Source organism: Taudactylus pleione, unplaced genomic scaffold, assembly GCF_031769625.1.
Source record: "Taudactylus pleione unplaced genomic scaffold, aTauple2 ptg000628l, whole genome shotgun sequence".
NCBI lineage: Eukaryota > Metazoa > Chordata > Amphibia > Anura > Myobatrachidae > Taudactylus > Taudactylus pleione.
The window spans coordinates 333,473-357,289 of record NW_028285030.1 but is presented as its reverse complement, the minus strand read 5'-3'; the positions used below and the strand labels follow the sequence as shown (position 1 = coordinate 357,289).

Below are 23,817 nucleotides of genomic sequence, written 5' to 3'. Positions count from 1 at the left end.
GGCCACCAAAGGGGGCGTGCTGTCACTCAACATCGACAGCATGCCCCCTTTGGTACGAGACCCGGAGCGATGGAGTGCCCGTCGCTATCCGGGTCTCGCACATGCGCACAACGGAGCCAGCTCCGTCGTGCGCATGCGCTCTGGGCCACCATCGACCCGGATGCGAGCGCTCAGCGCCTGCGCCCGGGTCTGAATCAGGCCCTCTGTCCGGATACTCTGCAGTCATTTATAGGAAAAAAGCGACTGCTTATAATTTCAGCTTAAACAGAGAAACCTTGACCAGCTGTGCCAATTACAAGGTTAATATTTATACTCTTTATAGAAACACTGTGACCGACAAAAGTCCAACTTGCGCATTCGATATCGTCCTTCCCTCTTCCAGCACATTGGGACACATTCATCACTGGTTGGAAAGATACAGAATTTGAAGGTGAGATATACTGTTTAAGTATGTTAATATTTTTTCTATAAAACATATAGAAAAATTAAAGGTACACAGAAAACCCCTTAACTTTCTCAAGCTCCTATATGTTTTTCTTTGGCTATGACAAATTGGTATGTCATTCATATGGTGCATACACTCGGTACGATCAGTCAGCGATAACGATATTGCTGACTACTCGTCCTGCACCTTCCCGATGTGCTGGATGATCGTTATAGTTCATCCAGCACACCACCAACGACGGGTCCCTATGTAACCTGGTTGATATCGACCAGGTTGGCCTCAATGCACGGGCGATAATCGATATCGTTATTGTCCATACGTGCCCGCACATCGCAGGTCGTTTGATGGTTGGTAGGCACCAAAAAATTAACAATCTTAACGATATGGTCGATATCGTTATCATTCATATCGTGCATTTTTATCATACCTTGTGTACGCACCAATAGACTCATGAAGAACAGTGGGCCTGATTCAGAGCCGCTCGTAAGCGGCCGCTCGTTCGCTCCGAGCGATGTTCGCACATCTGCGCATGCGTAGGGGTCATAATGAGCATGCGCCAACCAGTCATTGCGGTCGCAAATCGTGTGCTCGCAAAACAGCGAGGGGCTGCTAATTTGAGTGACAGAATGAGGCGTTTGTGGGTGGTAACAGGGGAAGGTGCTTGAAAACGGGGTGTGGAGATCCAAACGCAGGCGTGCCAGACGGTCAAAACGGGCGTTTAATGGGTGTGCATAATTAACAAAGCAGCGTCATCGACCACGTCACTTGTTTGTCTTTTAGCCTGAACTGCTCGCAGTGATTGCGGGAAGTAAAACCTACCACAAGCACTGCGAGCAGTTCAGACGCCTTTCGATGTACTTGATTAATCTAATAAATAGTGGAGATGACGTATGATACGAACGGCCAGGGGGCGTCTTTACAAAATAGCGAGCGCATGTTTCGTTCGCTCGCTCAGACATAGAGGCGTCAACAGACCGCAAAGAGCGAGCGCTCAATTTAAATAGCCGGCCCCTTTTCCCGAACGACCGTTCGCAAATAGCGTCCGGCTCTGAATCAGGCCCAGTATCCTTTATGGTCTTATTTATATACACTAGAAATTAACACACTAAACCTGTATTTGGTTTTATTTTCAAAACTGTCTTTTAGTTAAAGCAAATCCAGGCTTTTTTTAAGACTGTCACCCCAAAAAAAAATAGAAATCTGGTGAAAATAGTAAAAAACAAAAAACAAAAGCTACCTGCTTTGGAATGGTACCTACTAATAGTTGTAGTTGAGTTGCAATTGGTCTGTCATACCCACCCCCCTTTTTGCACAGCATAACAAGCCACTGTAATTTCACTGTCCATGTCTGTTCAGCCATGGATATCCTTATAACCTGGACTGTTAGGGTGCCTTGAGGGCTGAGTTTGGAACCAGTTGACTATGGATTAGAGATCAAGCTCAGAGAGAGATTTTTCCTACATTTTCTAATCAGTTTCATAAGTGTAGGCACAGATGTCAAGATCATCACTGAGTATAAACTCATCCCTACTAGAATAACTCTTAAAAAAAACCCCAATATTTCATACTTGGTTCTTCTTGTAAAGGATTGTTTCAGAGCAGCTAGGATGGTCCTTTAATAAAAGATACTTGGTTCTTCTTGTAAAGGATTGTTTCAGAGTAACTAGGATGGCCCTTAAATAAAAGATACTGGAGGGCAAAATCCAGAGTTTCTTAATAATATACAATAGAAGATGGAATTATCATTATTAGTGACCCCACCCAACCTTATGATGTAGGACATGTATAGTTCAACAAACCAGGCATTTCAGCTGCAGGGATTTTACTGTTTGTTCATCATCTTGATATCAAGATCATCACTTAATATGCGCTTATCTCCATCTCTCTCAATCTCTCAACGCCATTCATCAAACAAGTGGTTGTTCATCGTGTTAAATTCCTGTTGTTTAACATTTTGGGAAAGTAGTCTCCTGTGACATGTCACTGACTCTACTAAACACTTTTTCAGAGTACACAGTGGAGGGTGGGCACCTGTGATAAACCATAGCATACTGTACAAGAGACTCCAAAAAGACTGAAAAGGATGGTTTCCAATGTCACCTTCTCTATTATTATTACAGAGAGAGAGAATGATTCAGCTTTAGGCTTTACAGCTCTGAAAATACTTGGGTATCTATTTTTAAGCCTTTCTAGATGTCAGTAACCTTTGATATGTGTTTGGTTTTGACTCATCAGTGTGATTATAATTCCTTTAGTGTTATTGTGCATACACACAGTCAGATTTTTCTTCAGATCTGAACGATAACTATTTAAAAAATCGTTCAATCGTTCACATCTGAAGGAAAACCTGACATATCTGTCAGATGAAAGATTTGAACGATGAGCGTTCCCGATAGTCAGATAACGATATCTGACATCTGATGTGTTTGCAGTCAGACTTGGACGATTCCATTTATTTTAATGTAGTCAAAAATTGTTGAAATCATTCAAATCTTTGGTAAAATCGTTCAAATGGTTCATCTGACAAATCTGACAAATCTGACCGTGTGTATGCTCCATTAGATTTTTTTTCATGCAGAAGCAGTTCCAGATGAAGTTGAAGGAGCAGCAGATTTATATACCTCTTAAGCCAATAACTTGTTCTTACATTTTTTTACATCATTGTTCTTGGAAACAAATATTTTTCATACAGTATGCCTTAAATCAAAGATTAAAGATTGTTGACAAAAGGTTTCAGATTTCAATATGCTGCAAACCCTTGGGCCCTGGTGGAGCGAATAAAGAAAGCTATACGCAAGGTCTTCTCTTGCTGCCTCTTCAAAAACAAAGGCTTCATTAGCGCACAGTAAAGTATGAAGACCATCTGCTCTCCTTCGGCCATATTTATCACAGTCCGCATCTCTGAAGCAGATGGGATGTGATAAAATTGACCAAATTCAGATTGTGATATTTGAATACTTCACAAGGATGTATCAAATATCGCATGCATGAACAGAGCTTGCGAGAATGCTTTGTTCTTGTAAATCCTCTCGCCGCACTTCTACGCATGTGCCGCCGGCTCTCCCTCCTGCTATCAAAATGCATGGCTGACCACAGAAGCCTACTCTGCTCTGCATTCACACCATTCAAGTCAATGGGGGGAACTGTTCATTGGCTGAGAGCCGGAGGCTCACCTCTATCAACCAATGAATGTTCAGCCAATGCATTTCTATGGGAAATGTACTGTCCTTATAGGACAGTACTATGGGCCTGATTCAGAGATGGATGCTAATGCGATCGCAGCTGCAAAAATATGCTAATGCATGCCAAAGCACAGCCTGGCATACAGACGTCCACTGCTGCCTTCTCACTTGCGTACAATGTTGTTTACCTGTGTAAATATTGGTAACATCGACGCACATTGAGCGGCCATCTTGCCCTTACGTAGGAGATCGCAAGGGCTAATTTATGCAATTTAGTATGGAGCGCTTGCAAGTATGTACAAATTTTATTATTGATATCTTCTTGATAAACGCAATACCTATAAAAGTAAAAAATGATTAGTGCTCATAAATGTTGTATAGCTCTTTTGACTGCACATTTTAAAGATCCGTACAGGGATGCTGGGATTCCGATGATGCCGGCTGTTAGCCGCACTTAGATGACAGCATGTTTAACTAACTAGATGTCCCTATCGCTGCCTACCTTCTGTGCTGCGTTCCACTCTCGCCAGCTGGTTTCCTCCATGTCCGTCCTGTTTGGGAGGGAACCAACTGGTGAGAGTGCCCCCGTCGGCCAGTGTGTACAGACAATATGTCTGTGAACGACGTCGTTCACAGACATATCGCATTGGCTGTGCTGCACAGCCGATGAATAGATATGTCTGCAGACATATATGTTAATCGGCAAGTGTGTACGGGCGATCAGCTGATCGCCTGTGCACAGGGGTGCCGAGAGGGGGGGGGAGCTGCGAGCGGGTACTAATTACCCGGATCTGACACCGCTCCCCATCACTCTTAGGTTCACAGCAGCCCAGCACACGCTGCTGTGTGCTGGGCTGCACTGGGAGATTGTCCGAGGCTGCTAAAGCAGCAGCCGGAGAGTCTCCTATGCCAAAGGGGGGAGCGATCACACTGATCGTGCCCCCCATTGGCTATGCGCCAGGCTGAGGGGCACACAGCGCCCCCCTCCCCAGCGGCACAATGTTTTTATTTTTTTCGAAGGGGGCGTGGCCATGAGTGCTGCGATTAGGCCACGCACCCTACCCACCCCCAGGCCGGCCCGACCTGCTGCAGCATGCAGATGATGGTCATTCAGTGTGTATGAATGACCATCATCTGCAGATATATCACTACAGGTGGACCCACCTTAAGGAACGTATCAGAGTCATCCTCAGAGGATAGGAAAATCGTAACTGAGAGAGACTGAATGTATTGTCTGGCTTGCAGATACATATAAAAATGTGAGTGTGGAAGTTGATATTTCTCACGTATTAGAGAGAAGGGCATTAGTAAACCTCCAGGGTCGAAAACATCTCTAATCGCTGATATTCCTTTATCCCTCCAAACCTGAAAAAGCCTATTATCTAGGTTAGAACTAACAAAGGATTACCCCATAGTGTAGTGTATGGTGTGGAGAAATAGTCTCTATTGAAACTCCCGTTAATCACTGACCAGGAGCGATATGGTTCACAAAACATAGCGTTGGACCATATCACTAACGGTACACTAGATTGTGGTAGATGCAAAAGTGCAGTAGGTGAGTATGGGTGAAAAAGGGCCTGTTCAAGTAACCTATTTGTGTAAGTCCCCTATTCCAAAACAAATCCAATATATACCTAAGAACTACCGCTGTAGTAATAGTCATAAGGTCTGGGACTCCGAGTCTACCCTGAGCTCTAGGGAGAAGCAACTTAGAAAGGGCTATTCTAGACTTTTTCCCCTGCCTAAGAAACTTGGTAAATACAATCTTCATAGCTATGGAAATCTTTTTTTGAAAGGGTAATGGGTAGCACCTGAATAGTATAATAGATTTTAGGGAAAATCATGCAATCAACAAAGCTGCTCTTCCCAGGAGGGACAGAGGTAAATTAATCCAGGGGTGGGATGCACTAAGCGAAAAATGCGGTAAACACCCTGGGGTTTTACGGCATTTTCTGTATGCACTAAGGGGTGTCCGCTAGGTCTCCAATGCGGTGGGTAACGCCAGCTATTGCTGGCGTTACCATATAGAAGCCTATGGGCTTCTATCACATTGCGCTGCTATGAGGGATCTGATCGGATCCCTTCCAGCATGCCCCGTAGCCATCGCGTCACTCTGCGCATGCACAGATGGACTCCCGGGTAATAAAACCGGAAGTCCATGGCGCAGGGCAGAACGCAAACGACAGCTCTTATCGGAAGAGCTGTCCTTTGTGCTACTGATCGCATATGTTAGTGCATATGCAATCAGCATGGAGGCAGTGCCTGGCGGTAAGTGCTGTGAGATGTTAGTGCATCCCGCCCCAGGTGTCTACCAACTTGGTAATTTTTTCAAAGATGGGAGATAAATTAAACTTATATAGATTGTGGATAACAGAAGGAATGTTAATAACCAGGTATTTAAGAGAATGAAAAGGCACCTTAAAAGTTTGTGCTAAAGAAGGAATATTTTAAAGTGTTTGTCCATCACCTCAGATTTATCAAAATTTACCCTATATCCTGCAAAAGAGCCAAACCGATTCATTAGTTCTATAATTATAGATAATTATAATAGAGGGGATTGATTTTTCAGGTCTGGACACAAACAGCATCATGTCATCTGCAAAAAGAGACAAGTTAGATTCAATAGACCTCACTTTTATACCAGTGAATAATTTGTCTTGTCGTAGTGCAACTGCCAAAGGTTCTAAAGCCAGAGCGAACAGAAGGGGGGAGAGTGGGCACCCCTGTCTAGTCCCTGTATAAATTGTAAACAGCTATGGCCCCCACTAGCTATCTGTGTCTTAGCCCCAACATAGAGAGAGCGTAAAATATGCAAAAATTAATTTTGCACCAAAACACAGCCTTTGAAGTTTGCCATAATAGGAGAGGGTCAGCAATATGCTCCCGGTTGGTGATCATAAAAGTATGCCATGTAGATTCTAACATGCTGCGAAACTGCCTAGAGTTAGATAGATATGCTGGAAAATGCCACATTCTATATTGGCCCTGCGAAGAATTGAGCGATAAGGTGACCCAAATGAGGGAATGATCCGACAAAGATATCGGTGCAATGTCCACATCAACCACATTGGGAAGGAGAGCAACAGATACCAATATATAATCAATTCTGGAAAGGGTGCCGTGAGCCGCTGAAAGACAAGTGTATTGCCTGTCAGTAGGGTGCAGCACCCTTCACACATCAGCAAGGTGAAGTTGTTGTGAAATAAAGGGGATACCGACAGGGACCTGCCACACAGGAGCCGATTTAGATGGTTGTTTGTCCATTTTTGGAGAAGCAGGTATATTGAAATCCCCAACCACTATTAAACGAGAGTCAGCGTGGATATATAGTTTAGAAACAGACATTGGAAATATACTTTTCTGTAAACATTTGGAGCATAAACACTACAAAACACATAACGTGATCCTTAAATAGTAGCATCCGCTATTACAAAGCGTCCCTCAGGATCAATAACATTAGAATGTAAAACAAATTGCAAGGACTTTTTTAGTAGTATTACAACACCCTGGCCTGGAGCTGTAGGTGGCGGAGGATAAAACACGAAATTGTGACATATTAAGTTGATCAACTTCTTTAGGAAGAAGATGGGTCTCCTGTAATAAGGAAACATTAAAAATTTGTTTTTTTGAGGTAGGTAAAAATTTTCTTCCGCTTTATGGGCGAATTAATGCCACCTACATTCCATGACTCTTTTTTGAGATTATTCATAGGCATCTATAACAAGAAACATAACACACCTTGGCGTGGTTGTATACCCAAAAGTGAGAAAAATGAAAAAGCTATAGTCAGACCCCACATCAACAGAGGGATGCGATGCAAGTATAGCGCATTTTTAAAAAAAAAGGGATATCAGCGCTAGAGCAACACATCACAAAAAAAAAAGAAAAGAAATGAAAAACATAAATACATTACAAAGAAATAAGGAGATGTAGGCTGAAATGCCGGCATTAGCAAAAAAGCAAGCTATAGATTTCTGAGTTGGAATAACAAGAAAACTATTAAACATAAAGCTTTGTAGTTTAAGGAGTTAGGGCAGGAAGGCATTCTGCTCCCAAGGTAGGCTCCTAAAAACCAGAACAGGAACAATGCAATATAATAAACACAACAACAGCACCCATAAAATAGAGTAAATGACACATTTAAGATGGAGGAATAAAAGGGTAGAAGAGGGTGGCAGGAGGGGGGTAGAGAGGGAAAGAAATAGCATGAAGCAACCACATGTTATTATGAGGTGTATATACTCAACCAACGTCCGGGTCAGTCCATGCAAGTTAAACGTTTGAATTGCGAATATTCAGAGAGAATACAAACGAGGCAGATTCCTAATAGAAGATCAGGTTACAAATGCTGCCGATTCAGATCTCATAGAACCATCGTGAGTAAGGATTTGAACAGCTTCATCCAAGAATGCGGAGGCGTTATCCGCAGTGGTAAAATCAAGAGGCCCCGAATTGCCAAAAATCCGCAGACGAACTGGATACAGCAGTGCAAACTTCCGACCATCCTGAATTAATCTTGCAGAAATGGGTGAAAACTGTTGTCTAGCTGTGGATAATCCGTCGAATAATCTTGAAATAGGTGGAGACAATGTCTTTCCCACTCCAATTAGGAGACTTTTCTGGAGGCCATCCACAATGCAGATTTATGTAGAAAATGTAGGCAGCGAAAGAGGACTACCCTGGGTCTAGAAGATAAGTTGTCCCAAGTGGGACCGATGCGGTGGGCTCTTTCGATCACCACATTAGTGCAGTCTTCAGAAACATCTAGGAGGGTAAGCAAGGTGTAAGTGAGAAACTTGTATAAAGACACTCCTTGCATGGATTCAGGGAGTCCCACTAAACACAAATTGTTCCTCCTAGATCTGTTTTCCAGATCATCTCATTTATTACAGATCTGATTGTGGGTTTTTGAAATGGATGCAGCTTGCTTCTTTACCTGCTGCAGGTCATGAAAACAATCACCTAGGCGAGTTTCTACAATAAACACCCAAGAGGAAAGCTGGGGGATCTGTGTTTTTAGCTCCTGTATGGCCTCAGAAAGGTGTTTATTCTGCTCCTGGAAGAGTGGGAGCATAGTATCCTGAATAGCCTTGACCACATCAGTATACTGTAGGTGAGGGGAGAATCGCAGTTAGGAGAGGCAGGAGGTACAAAGGCTGTACTGGCCGCCGGGGATCCAGCCACGGTGGCCATATTGGATACTGCACGTACCGTCTTTCTCCTGTGTATAGCTGACATAGAGGGGGAGAAACACTTCTCCATTCACGGGAGCCCGGGTCAATAGGGGCAGTAGGGGCTGTTGTTTGGAGCCGCACAGCGGCTAAAAAAGTGAGTTCCGGTGTGGCTGTAGCGGTGCAGAAGGGAGCTGTGGCTGCTCACATAGCAGCCAGAACCGGAAGTCCCTGTGCAGACCTTTTAAATGTGCAGTCAAAAGAACTATAAAACATTTTTTTTGCATTAATCATTTTTTACTTTTATAGGTATTGCATTTACACATTTTATTATTGATATCTACTTAATATATACTTGCAAGCGCTCCATACAAAATTTTATCACATGTATTAAGTGGAGCTGCTATCTATTATAACCAACAGTAGCACGGTTTTACATAATATATACTGTATATCTCTGAATCAGGCCCTATGTCCGGTGGTCCCCAGTTTTAATTTTTTTATTCTAAGAGACTATGGATGCCTATAGGGAACGAAGAGGACTGGAACCAATGGATAGGTATGTTTTTGTTTTGATTTTACAAGTACAGATGTGGATTCCACTGGAGAAGGTGACAGAATGGCAGTAGGGACTAGGAAAGTAAGTATGTAGTGTGAGTGAGTGAATGAGTAATCAATTATTAATACCTTTGGTGTAGGTGTCCTCTTTTTTTAAATATTTATTTTGCAGGTGAACTAGAGGTACCAGCGGGCCCTTAATGCCCTGCATGCTTGTACTTGTGGTTCTTCAAGTACTAGCATGCGGTGGAGGCTTGCTGGGACATCTAGTTCATCTGTAAAGGACAGTATTATTTTAACTATTTATTATACTATCAACTCGGCACCCACCGCCCAGGGGTGCTGGGGATAGCCCTGGTCTTGGGTGCCCTGGAGAGGGTGGGAACTCTTTGTTGGGGGGGGTCCCCATTTCCCCAGGGATGGGATGACTATTGTGGGGTGCCAATGCTTTGGCTGAGGTACCACGGCTGTGGCATTACACCCATGCTAGAAAGAATCTGGTGCTGGTTGTGGATAATACGGGGGACCCTACCTCATTTTGTCCCCCCTATTTTCACAACTAGGACCGGCTCCTTGTGCTGGTTGTTGAAAATATGGGGGACCCTACATCTTTTTTCATCTGCATTTTCACAACCAGGACTGGCTCACACAGCCTGGTGCTCGTTGTGCTTTTAGGGGGGAACTCCACTTAATTTTTTTTATGTTTTTTTTTACATTTTACTAGCTTTTTACATACTCACTTCATGAATCTCACTGATCTGTGAAGGTTTCTGCTTAACTTAGACCTTGTAATAATAGTCGCATTACAAGGTGCAAGTTTACCCGCAGTTTAATTTGCATGCCAGTCAAACTTGCACCCTCAAACTCGCACCCTGTTTACATGTGTGAGTTGCGGGACAAACTCACACCTTCAAACTGTACGAGAAGGTGCAAGTTTGACTCGCACAAGAAACTTGCACCCTATTACATTCCCTCCATAGACTTATATGGTATTAAATGCGGCCTGCTGGATATCTTGTGACAGAGATAAATTTAGATAGTTGTATCGCTTTGGATTAGGAAGGGGGCTAAGAAAGTATCATCATCCTCCAAAAATATTATACATTGCTAGGCAGGCAGGAACCAATTAAACAGAATAAATAAAAAAAAAACTTAAATATGAACCTCAAGTGAGAACATTTGCTATCAGGATAGGACATGGTTAAATTCTCCTGGGACTTGTTGATAGTCATTGTACCACAGCCCTTGAGGTGGAACTGCAGCCTCTTGAACTGTTGGTAAGAGTGGTATGTGTGGTATGAACACCCACTCTCCCCGAGCACATCTGGTGAACACTGTGGCTTCAATGACATTCCTGTAGAGGGCGTTTACTCGCAGCCTGGTGCCATTGCTGAGATTGGGTGGGTTTAGGTTCTACAGCAACATCACTGGAACCACCACTTTAAGGAGAAGCTTGTAGGGTGGGAGGCCAGGAGGGCTGAGGGTGTTGAGGAACTCCTGGGGTAGTGTCCCGCGACATCCATTTATACTACCGAGTCCACAGACCTGTACTCCATTTCTGCCTCTTCGAACGACTGAAGTAGAGTGTAATTAATTACGGTAGCCGTGTCTTCCTTGGGGGTCAGAATGGCACGCTTGCACAGCCTGTTCATGGACTTTTTTTGGATATCTGCATTATCAAGGTACATCCTTGCTGTGAGGTCTGCTACGGTCTTCACTACTGTGCCTAAGCCTGCAGGGATGGTCACCTTTTCCTCTGACTTGGGATACTCTGCATCACCTATTTTGAGTAGGAGTTCAGAGAATTGCCCAGCGGAAATATTGGACCTCATTCAGAGCCGGTCGCACAGAGCGTGCGGTCGGTTTGAATGAGGGGAGGACCTCTTGAATTTTCAAGACGTCCTCCTTTGCGGTGGTAAGGCTGTGGGTTAACACCCACAGCCTTACGACCGCCTAAGGTGATGGTCGCGATGGTCAAGACCATCGCGACCATAGGGGCTTACGACGAGACCCTAGGGTAGGGTCTCCCTTGTCGTAAGCTCCGGAGAGCTTTCGGCTCTGTCTGAGCCGGAAGCTCTCCACTGACATCACTAGTGATGTCAGTGGGGCCGCCCCCAAACGGTAGGCGTTCCCATGGGAACGCCCCCGTTTGGGCTGCCACCCCCCGGCCCGCCTTCCAAACGGGGCGAGCTGTCAATCAACATCGACAGCTCGCCCTCTTTGGATCGAGACCCACTACGACCGGCGCTGTCGGTCGTACCGGGTCTCACGCATGCGCACGAGGCGCCGGTGCCGTCGTGCGCATGCTCTGTGGGGGGCCATCGACCCGGTCAGAGCGCAACGGCGCTATCGACCGGGTCTGACTGACCCCCATTGTCCCTCAAGTGGGCACTTATGTTTTTCCTGAGAGAGAATTTTCAGATGGGGGGGCCACTGATACAATGCCTTGACGCACGCCTCAACCATCAGCTCAAGTTCTCCTCAGTATTACTGGAAGAGTCTGATGGACATGTCCAGCAAGCAACACGGTGACACTCCGTCATTGCCCCTAATGTCTTTGAGGGTTCTGCTCAGTGTCTCAAAAACCCCTTGTGCACCATGGTACTCTCTTCCCAGACAATGAGCCTACATTCCTTACAGTGTTAACTCTTTAGCAGAGGCGGCTCCAGAGGTGTGGATGCATTACAGTCCAATATTCAAATAGGGGAACCACACCAACTGCCACCCCAAATGCTGCCAAACATTACTGGCAGTTGGTGTGGCTCCCCTATTTGAATATTAGACTGTGCTGCAGCCACAACTCTGGAGCCACCACTCGTCCCAGACAATGAGCTTACAGTCCCACAGCATTTGGGCCATGTTGCTTTGTCACCTAATCACTTCAGTCAAGAGGAACGATTTTACCACTTTTCAGTCCCTTAGGAGTTGAATTTATGCTTAGTGCTTAGGTCATGGAAAGAATATTCTTTTCATGTTTCCAGGTCCAGGTGTTTGGGCTGGGCGTTGATGAGTTAGTGAGTCAGGACATTTATTTTTATATATATAGATAATAGGGCAATGACATATACAGTATACACATTGCAGAGATCAATGCTTGCGAGAATCAAATGTCACAGGAAATTGATGCTTTGCCTCTCTATCAGATCCAAACTTTCCAACTGTAGGATTCAAAAGATTCTGAACAGCTTACCTCTAAATCTCTAAAGGGCATATTTAATAAAAATATATTTGCGGGATATCTCCCGAAAACACCCATTTTCGGAGGGTACCCACAGATAATAAGGATATGTAAGAATGCAGCAAATATCTCCTACTGTATATATTCTGTAGTGCCTCCGTTCCCGACAGTATCAGCAGTCCCCATAGTTCTCCCTCTCAGCGCACAAGGTTCCATACGAATCAGCTTGTGCCAAGAATCTTTTTTGTATCTTTATCGCCCGAAAATGTGACTAATGGTGCATACACACGATCAGATTTTTCCTTCAGATATGAACGATAACGATTTAAAAATCGTTCAGTCGTTCATATCTGAAGGAAAATCGTTCATATCTGACATGCCTGAACGATGGACGATCAACGATGCGCGTTCCCGATGGTCAGATAACGATTTCTGACATCTGATGTGTTTGCAGTCAGACTTGGACGATTCCATTCATTTTAATGCAGTCAAAAATCGTTCAAATCGTTCAAAACTTTGGTAAAATCGTTCAAATCGTTCAAATCGTTCAATCGTTCAGTCGTTCATCTGACAAATCTGACAAGTCTGACAAATCTGACCGTGTGTATGCTCCATTAGATGCACCAGGAGACTGCACTGATTAATTTTATATGCGACACTTGTATATCTGTGTGCAACTGAGTCTAAATCTGTAAACAAAGAGCTATGGTGCAGCAGCCACGGCTCTTTTCCATTTCCATGCTTCATTTACAGACTCAGTTGCACACAGATATACAAGTGTCGGATTTCAAATTAATCATTGCAGTCTCCTGGTGCGTCTTATGCTGGGTACACACTGACAGATATATTGGCCAATCAATTGATCGGCCAATATATCTGCTGCACATCGGCCAGTGTGTACCAGCGATATGTCTGTGAACGGCGTCGTTCACAGACATATCGCATTGGCTGCGCTGCACAGCCAATGGACAGATGTCTGCAGACATATCTGTCCATCGGCAGGTGTGTACGGGCGGTCTACAGACCGCCTGTACACACACAGCGGCAGCCGCAGGGAGGGGGCGGGACACACCGCCTGCCCACCGGGACACGCTGCAGAATGCAGATGATGGTTGTTCAGTGCGTATGAACGACCATCATCTACAGATATATTGCTTAGGTGTGTACCCACCATAAGTCACATCACATTGCAACTAGGACACATTTTTGAACAAATAAGATCCTTGGCGTTAGCAGAGTCGCACGGGACCGAGCGACGCACTCAAGCCAGGCATCTTGCCGCATGGCGTATTGATGCTATAGATGAGGACACACCTGTACATCCTCCTAATCTGGCCAGTTCTCCAAGTACAGGGAGTAGGTCCGCGGCTAGTTAACAGCCTGGACCTATTCAATTAGGTCCTGCATCCTCACACATAACGGTGATTCTGAGGCTGCAAGGCAAAATCTGCGTTAAATGCAGCCTCTGGGGTTTGACATGCGGGAAAACCCAGAGATTCCAGCATTTTATGCAGAATCTATGTGTTACAATACTTTGCCCCAGGTTTTACTGCACAGAGAAAATGCAGAATAACTGAATAGCTCCGAACATAAAACCCTGAGCTTCTCCTCGCACGGCAAACCCTACACCTATCTGAATATGCCCCAGAGGGTTCGGAATGGGTATGAAATACCGCCGGTCTCCTGGCGTCGGGGAAATGCAGGCGTCTACATCTAGACGCCCGGCATTTCACCCTTGCCGGGATATAACAGTCGGGAAGCCGGCTGCCGGTATTTAGGCAGTCGGCTTCCCGATTGCTTCCCGAGGGTTCCAGCATATTACTCTGCTAATACAACCTAGCCTACAATTGCAATCAACTTTTTTTAGGCAAATTCTCAGATCTCTTTTTTTTCTTTTCAGGCCTACATTAGAGGTCTGATTATTTCGTTTCGATTATAGGTTTTTTATAGTTATTTGCTGCAGTTGAGTATAACAAATAAGATATCCAATCACATATTCTTACCATGCCTCAATAGAGAGGTGCATTCTGGTCCCATCATTCGCAAATTTCAGGATAGTTAAATAGTCTCACAGTCTACATAAGGTCTGCATCCTCTATTTCAATAAACTATTAGTCAGGATACAGTTAGCAAGTCTTTGACTCTACAGAAAGCAAACAGTTCATATAAACAGCAAATCCATGGCTTTGGTTTCCTATGAAATAAACTACCTAAGCAATTAAAAGATTTTAGACCAGTTTTACGTTTCATCCCCTACAATAGTTAATTTTATTAAAATCTGGTCAGAATGAAAAGCTGTTGATCTAGGCCACTTTGTAAAATCTGGTTCAGGCAACAGTATCATGGTAAGAAAAATAAGGTATGTCCTTTCTAGCAAGTAAGCTGAAACGGAAATCCTATACACCGTATGTTTTACGCGCACCAGGGTGTTATATAACCTGTATAAATTACTTTTTAATACACTTTTGCCACCTTCACTACATTAGTTAAGCTTTTTGGACAAATGCAAATTTCCTATTGTTATAGAGGAGCACATACAGGATGCTGGCGTTCAGGATCCCAGCAGCTAGAATGCCGATGCTGGCTTCCCGACATTGTTAGAATACCAACACTTAAAAAGCGATCCAACACTTACTGTTGTTCCTATGACATCATGTTAAATGTATTACGTCATGTTTTGTTGTCTTGTACCAATCACGATATGTTCATTCTATTATGTGTTGGTTTTCAATAAACATAAGTTGCAAAAAATAAAAAGAATACCGTATTGACACTTGTCAGTAGGTATCATAATGCTCCCCCTCTCCTTACCCTAACACTCCCTCCTCGGTGCCTGTACCTAACCCCCCCCCATGTGCCTAAACCTAACCTCCCCCTCCCCACACCCTAAACCTAACACTCCCCCCATAGTGCCTAACCCTAATTCTCCCCCTAGTGTATAACTCTCCCCCTAACCCCAGTACTTACCTTCGGGATGCTGGCCCCGGTATTTTGACTAGTGTCGGGATTACGGCGTCAGCATTCTGATAGCTGGAATGCCACTTGTCAGGTTATTAACCGCATCACGTTATAGAATATGATTTAGAACTATTAAATAATCCTACTATAGAGGAACAATTTGTAAGCCGCCTGGACCCGATGGTCTCTCTTATTGCTGTTTTAAGTTTTTTTGCTGAAATCCATAATTTCCATTTCATGATCTTATTTGCTAAAATTATGGAATGTACACAGCCCCCACAGTCTTTTAATCAAGCCATTTATCATGGCATTTCCCTTTCTTGGCAAAGACCCATAGTATTGTCCTCGTTATCGACATACAGTATAACACTGCTTATTTCTGACCTAAAAAGGCTTACTAAAATATTGTCAAATACATTCTTGAAACTTCACCCAAAATTGACACACACAAACAATGTCTGACTTTATACCTTTTCGTTAAGCGTGTTATGCATCTTTTACTTTGTATGGCAAAAAGGTTAATACTTGCCTTCATTGGGGTAGATGTTTCAGGTCTTGGTTCTGATTAAATTTTCTTGGGCATATGAGACAGCATTGCCAGGGCCGGCTCCAGGGGTCTGAGCACCCTGTGCCGGCCCGGTACACAGTGTCCTGTAATCGCGCACGGCGAGCAAAATTGGGGGCGTGGCCTCATTTCCATAGGCCATGCCCCCTGCGTGACGTTATTTGGAGGCGTGCCCGCATGGCACCCCTCCAATTAACGTCAGGCTGGGGGTAAAGCCCAGTCCTCCGTTACTAGCTGGGCTTCCCCCAGCCCTCTGCTGTCAGTGAATGGATGCTGCGCGCATGCGCGCAGCATCCATTCACACTCTGGGGGTCCGGCACAGCTGCTTTGGTGGGGGTCCCCAATCTCCCGATTTGACCACCCGCGGGCCACTTCGGCCCATGGGTGGAACAGCGGGACAGTACTGCTGAAAATCGGGATGTTGGGGAGGGGTGCGCCCTCTATGGGTGGTCCTGTGTGGTGACTATACGTGAAGTACCCAGACTGAGAAGGTAACGCTCTGTAGGGGGAGCAGAATAATACCCCTATATGCAGAACTGTTTGCGTTGCTTGAAAGGTCCTTTGGGGTACGCATTCATTTTGTTTGTTTTAAACTTTAAAATAAACATTTTACACTATTGCGGTAACCCTCTTTTGTCTTGCATATATGCACATCTGGAAAACTAACACAGAGGAGTTTAAACGCTGAAGAAGGATTCATACCAGATTGTGGAGTGATGACCTGATATTGTTGGAGCTACGGTGAACTTTTGAAAACTATTCTGATTAACATTGATATATTGTGGGAGCTACGGTGAACGATTGAAAATAATCCTGATTCCTTTTTTTAAAGATTGACTAACAGTGACTTTAAAACATCAGACCATACTAATTTAGTGGTATCATTTGACCACAAATTGACTTTGTTTCTTTATACATTTTGGTCCATTAAGAACGATTTATTATCATTTTCCATTAGTTGCGCTGGAGAGTATCTTTTACCTTTTTGTACAAATATCTGACTGTCCCCAGCCTTTCAATTAGTTCATCCACCCTAGGCATAGGGTAGGCATCGAATTTTGATACTCTGTTCAATTTCCGGAAGTCATTGCAGAATCGCACACTCCCGTCGGGCTTTGGAATGAGAACAATGGGACTTGACCACTCACTATGCGATACTTCAATTACACCCAACTCTACATTTTTTTTAATTTCCTTCGACACTGATTCTCTTTGGGCTTCTGGTGATTTATAGGGCTTTAGGTTAACCTTAACCACTGGGTCCGTGATTATGTCATGTTTAATGACCATGGTTTTCCCTGGTATGGCTTTCTTTTCCCCGGTGTCACAAGCAGGGTTTCTTGGCATGGTGCTTGGCGGGTGTTACGTGTGCAGATTTTATGGCGGGGGGGCGTCTGGTGGTGGTGGTGCCTGGCAGGGAGCATTGGCTGTGCGCGTCCTGTGTGGGCATATTGTCACTCTGTGCTGGGTAGGCCTGGCGGTGTTTCCGTTCCGCACCGGCATGGGCGCCGCCATCTTGCTTTCGGCCATGTGAGCTAGTTTCCCAATCCTGGCATGTCACATGCTCACTCTCTGACCACTCACGGCTGGGCGCTGGGTATAAAAGGGAGTTCAGAGCTCCCTTGCATTGCCAGTGCAACGTGTTTCTCAGCGCAAGCTGAGAGAGAGTTCCTGAGCTTGTCCGCCTGCCTGTTGGATCTCTGCCTAAGCCTGCTTCGCCTAACCTGCTCCTTACCTGCTGGACTTCCACTGCCTTCTCCTCCTCCTTTTGCCTTCCCCATTGCCTGAGTACCTGTGTCAGCTGTTACCCTGCACCTTGCCCCCACTTGCACCTTCCGCTGGACATTATTTCTTCAGCCACAATTCTTTCAGCCTCACAAGACCTGGAATAGTGGACTGCCTTCTGTTATCACTACCTGGACTTTTTCCCATTGCCTCACTACAGTTCCCAAGTGCACTTTAGTGCTATACCCAGACTTTGTTTTACCACATTCATGTCTGTTAAGCCACTCATTAAAAACTCCACGTTTTTAAAAAAATCTGCTTCAGTGTCTGCTACTATTACCACCCCGGGCCCACAACAAAACCAGAACCTCACACCCGGCTGGTAAACTTTATAATTGACCTGCCCCACTTTTACTAAGATTTCAAAGGGTCCTTGCCATTTAGCCAAAAGTTTACTTTCTACTGTGGAAACCAACACCAACACTCTGGGCCTGATTCAGACCCGCTCGCAAGTGCATAGCGCTCGCAAGCGGGTCGATGGTGGCCCAGATGGTGGAACGCCTGCCGTTTGTGGGCAGCCCTACTGACATCACTTGTGACTTCCTGCTCTATTAGAGCAGGAAGTCCACTGGGGCTTGCGGCAACGAGACCCTACCACAAGGGTCTCATTGCAAGCCCGATGGTCTTGACCATCGCAACCATCACCTGGCCACTCCCATAAGTTGTGGGTGGTAACCCACAGCTATGCGAGCGGCCAAGAGCCCGCAACTAAAAAAACCAGCGCCCGTCCTGATTCAGAGCGAGCGCTCGCTTTTTGCGAGTGCCTCTGAATCAGGGCCTCTGTCCCCAGGAGCAAAGTTGCGTAAGCGAGCATTGCAGTTGTATACCCTCTGCTGTACATGGTGGGCCTGTTCCAAGTGCTCTCTTACTATCGGAACCACAGCAGCAATTCTTTCTTGTAATTGGGAAACATGCTCAATAACTTTTCTATATGGACTGGACTCCCCCTCCCATGTCTCTTTGGCAATGTCAAGTAATCCCCTTGGATGTCTCTCATATAATAAATGAAAAGGGGAAACCCTGTGGAGGATTGGGGAACCTCTCTTATGGCCAACAGCAAATAAGGTAATGAGTAATCCCAATCTCTACCATCTTTGTCCACTACTTTCCTTAGCATGTGTTTTAAAGTTTTGTTATACCTCTCCACTAACCCATCGGTCTGGGGATGGTACACAGAGGTTCTTAACTGATCAATTTAAACAGGCGGCATAACTCTTTCATGATTTTTTACATAAATGGGGTACCTTGGTCAGTCAGGATCTCCTTAATTATTCCCAACCTGCTAAAGACATGGACTAATTCTCTAGCAATGGTCTTGGTTGATGTATTGTGTAATGGTATCGCTTCCGGGTATCTGGTAGCATAATCCATTATCACCAGAATATATTGATGGCCCCGGGCAGATTTCATTAATGGCCCGACCAAATTCATAGATATTCTTTCAAACGGAACCTCAAGACTGTATAACAGAACCAGGGGACTTTTGAAATGTGGCCTTGGAGCATGATACTGACATTCAGGGCAGGACGCACAATAGTCAGATACCTCTTTATGGAGCCTGGGCCAGAAAAACCTCTGCATAATTCACTCAGTGGTTTTCTCTACCCCTAGGTGGCCTGCCATTATATGACCATGGGCCAGATCTAACACTGTTCTTCTGTAAGCTTTGGGAACTATTAATTGTTCCAGAATATCTTCCCCCTTCTTAGTCACCTGATACAACAAATCCTGACATACTGCCATGTGAGGATATGACAAAGGACTATTGGGGTCTATGGGTTTACCATCGATCACCTTGACATTCTCCCTGGCTTTTACCAGAGTAGGGTCATTTAACTGCTCCACGGCAAAGACCTCTCTTCTGAATTCTAAATCAGGCAGATGATCAACTGACTCAATAACACTTCCCACCTCAGTGGGAGGCACATCACTTGGCGAGCCACCATCACGCTCTGCATTCTCTAGTTCGCCAATCATACTAGAAAAAGGGAACATCTCTGACTTTGAAGAAACTTCCTATGCTACTACGCCAGTAACCTTCTCAAATGAGTCATGGTGATTTACCTCCGTGCAAAATCGGCTTTCCCACAACTTCCAGAAGTGAGCAAAGTCTCTCCCCAATATTGCATCATACATTAAGCCATGTACCAAACCCACAGAGACTATCACGGAACCACATGGTGTCTCGATGTTCACTTCTGCAGTAATATAATAGCGAGTGTCCCCATGTATGCAGGTCACACCAACAGTTTTCCCCTTACACTTCAAGGGGTTCACCAGCTCAGCTTTCATAAGTGTCACCAGGCTACCAGAATCTAACAGAGCCTCTACACGGTTGCCTTCTACAGTGAGAACAAACATGTGCTTATCAGTCTCAGCCTGCCGGTCAGCAGTACAGGCTGGCTGTGCAAAGAAAGACCCCCTGCGGTATACATGAGCAGTATCACATTGCATAGGTTCAGTGGTAAGGGAACAATTAGCTGCAATATGGCCAAAGCCACCACATCGGAAACACTGAATCATATTATTATCTAGTCTTTTATGGGGTAGGAACCTTCCTGGCCTGGCTGGCCTGTCTCCAGGTTCCACACCCTCAGTCTTAAGTACATTCCATCGCCAAGCGCCCTTCTCCCCTGGAACAGTCTTACCAGTGTCGATGGGAGCTCGCTGGTGCGTCATCGGGGCTCAGTGGGGCAGACTAAACAGCTCCTCAGCTGCCACATACCTCTTCACCAGTTCAACTAACTGGTCTGCGGACTTAGGATCTGCATGGCTCACCCACTTGTGCAGAGATGCCGGTAGCGATCACAGATACCGGTCCATCACAACTCTTTCCATGATCTGAGGTCCTGTCAATACCTCAGGCTGTAGCCATTTTGTGGTTAGATGGATGAGGTCATACATCTGTGAACGTGGATGCTTTTCCAGTTGGAACTCCCAGCGATGGACTCGTTGGGCCCGAACAAATGAGGTGACTCCCAAGCAAGTTAGGGTCTCCAATTTTAGCTTTGCATAGTCCTTGGCATCAGTCAGGCACAAATCATAGTTGGCCTTTTGTGGTTCTCCAGACAGGAAGGGTGCCACAAGACTTGCCCACTGTTCCTTGGGCCAACTCTCCCTTTCTGTGGTTCTCTCAAAGGCCATAAGATACGCCTCCACGTCATCACTCAGGATCATCTTCTGCAAAAAATGACTGGCGCGTATGGAGCGAGTGTGGTTTGGAGGGTCAGTGGAAGCATCTCCAGTCCGGGCTACTAGGTGTTGTACCACCTCTTTTATGGCCTGGCTGTTCTCTGCTAAGGCCTGGCGGGTTACCTCGATGGTAACTTGTTGTTGCCTCTGTGCTGCCTCCAAGGCCAATAACTGCACCTGGGTGGATTCCTGCAGGGCTCTGGTAGCTTCTTGCTGAGCGGACGTAGCCTGAAGCAAGGCCTTTACAACGTCCTCCATGTTGTCCTTAGGGGTAGGCTGGAAGCAGAACCTGGGCCCTCGGAGCATCTGCTAACGCCACCTTCATGGATTCCACAATTTCCTGCCTGTCCCTTTAAATTTTAAAGGACACATTTTTCTTTGCTGCAACTTCAGTGTGTGCATGCCCACATTCTCCACCAATTGTGATAAGGTCGGGATAGGAGGTCCCTCTCCTGGGGTAGATGGACACCTCCTTACACACAGCAGCCAGGAAATAGCACTCCAGTCATGGATTTTCATACAAGCTGGTCGGCACAGTTTTTATTGTGCAATATCAATAATCAAAGAAACAAAACATAAGATAAACCCTAGCCCGGCTGGGCACTAACTATACAGTAAGTTCCCTCACTAACAGAACACTAAATAAATCCCAGTCCACAGTACCCTCTGGATTGTAGCTAACAGTGTCTCAGAGCAAGCTAACCTGCGGGCCTGCTCTCCCAGGTATGAGATACTCAGCCCTAATTAAACCCAGCATAAATCAGCCATTTCCAGGTGCAAGCCCTAATGAGCCTGCTACCAGGCTGAAAGGCCCAACACCTGGAGTGGTCTGTGGATGGAGCCCTCCCTCTCCTCACATCCACACCCCCAGGATCCATTCTGGCTTTTCACAGAAGCCGACATTTCTTGTCTGCTTTATCCAACAGACCTCTCCTGGGGGTTTTAAAAGACATAAGACAGGAATCTGGGACAGATATAGAACCCATTCCACACTTCTCCAGTGCTTCTATCACAATATATATATATATATATATATATATATATATATATATATATACACACACCATAACTACAGTTTTGTCACACCCATTTTGCAACACAGGGTTTCTAATCTTCTACCTTTGTAAGCTAAACAGCCAGTTAGCCATAGTGGGTTAAGGTGCAGGGAAAACCCATCGATTCCACACTTTATGTGTGTTTTCTGCGCATTAAGTCCTGTTTTACTGTGCAGAAAAAATACTGTTTAACTGATAACATTTCCTTGTGTGGCACGAATAATTAGCCACGGGGTAAACAATGCAGCTAATTGAATTCCCCAATAAAATATTGTCTCAATATGAGCTCATCTGTGCCAATAGAACTAAGCAATAGACTTACTGATTTTAGATTTCTATCAATTTATGATTTCACTCCAAGAGGAGCCACTTTTGATGACTAAGGGGAGTATTCAATTTGATGGCGAAAAGTCTGAGGTCAGACTTTTCGCCATCATCGCAGGTTTTTTCAGGGATAAAGTATCGGGCGCGTGCCCGCTTTATTCCCCTTTTCAATTAGGATCGTGCGAAAACGGGACCTGGAAGAAAGTTAAGTATCGAAAAAATCTGGGAATTTTCGGGAAATGGTCCTTGGACCCCCCTAAAGATGTCCTGACATGGGGGATCACTATGGGTGCCCCCGTTTTTGCCTGCTGAAGGTAATCGGGGGTTTTAAATAGCCGCGGCAGGTGCATTAATGCACCTGTGAAGAAGGGGTGCAGAATAGCACTTAGCTTTTTTTTAAAAAACTACTTCCAGCAAATTTGGGGTACGTGAAAATGGGTGTAAGCATATTTTTAAGTCCCTTAAATGATTTTTAAAAATTGTTCAAAAATGCAACTGCCGCTACCACCCACAATTAAGAAAACACCTGCCGCATACATGGGGACCCCTCAGGAATAAATTGCGCTAGTTTAGAAGTTTGGCCCCCATATTTTTTTTTATTCCCTCAAAATTCAAGTACATTTTTTGGGGCGTCCCGATTTTTTTTTTTTTTTTACTTTTTTTGACACACATTAATTTTATATTCCCAGGGGTGCAGGCTATTTTTTTTACGCCTGCACCCCTGAACCCTCAAATTGAATATGGCCCTAAATGTTAAAGGTTCAAAATGGATTCAAATTTGGGCTAATACATGTATGATTTGTTTATGTTGTCAATATAACAAACATTTTGTAAATAATATTCTTTTTGTTCCAAACTCCTGAGATTTATTACCCAGATGTTTTTCTTATTAAAATGAACCATGTACTCACAGAGGCAATATATTTAATTTCATTGGGGGTTATTCACTTATTTTACCTGGTGATTGTTACTAGTGGGTGTCACAGATCAATTCAATTGTTGCTCTGTTCAGCGCGAGAGATGCTGGTGCCAACATTCCTGCTTACAGCCTCCTTTGCACGCCTAAACCTTGTTTTGGGAGTGACAAGCGCCATAGTTAAAAACAATTGAATTGCTCCGTCGATATAACTGTAACCAAGTTTAGTCCATGTTGGGTACTCATTTTGTGTTAGTGGATTGCAGAAGGGTATGCCTATTCTGCATAGATTTACATTCCTAAATGGATCTCACCTTGCTTTCCCTATAACACCTACTTTCTTTTAAGCCACCTAGTGATTGGCGGTTTCTTCTTTGCATTAATATCTTAAAACTCTTAAAATAAAATAACAACATGGAGATATAGTTTGCAAATAAAGAGATCACAACTTTATTTATCATTGAATATGCAAACCAAGCATTAGCCAA

The 23,817-nt window shown here is 44.7% G+C and overlaps 1 protein-coding gene across 3 annotated transcripts in view; it reads left to right on the top strand.

Moving 5' to 3' along the window:
• Positions 1 to 23,817, top strand: part of MGAT4D (MGAT4 family member D) — a 242,861-nt gene that overhangs the window by 180,576 nt on the left and 38,468 nt on the right. For 2 of the 3 annotated variants that reach the window (XM_088454716.1, XM_088454718.1), the window contains exon 10: positions 323 to 430. The exons of the other annotated variant lie outside the window; for it this stretch is intronic. In XM_088454716.1, coding sequence (XP_088310842.1) covers positions 323 to 430 — 108 coding nt within the window. The remainder of the gene's footprint in view (positions 1 to 322; positions 431 to 23,817) is intronic. 3 annotated transcript variants of the gene reach the window in all.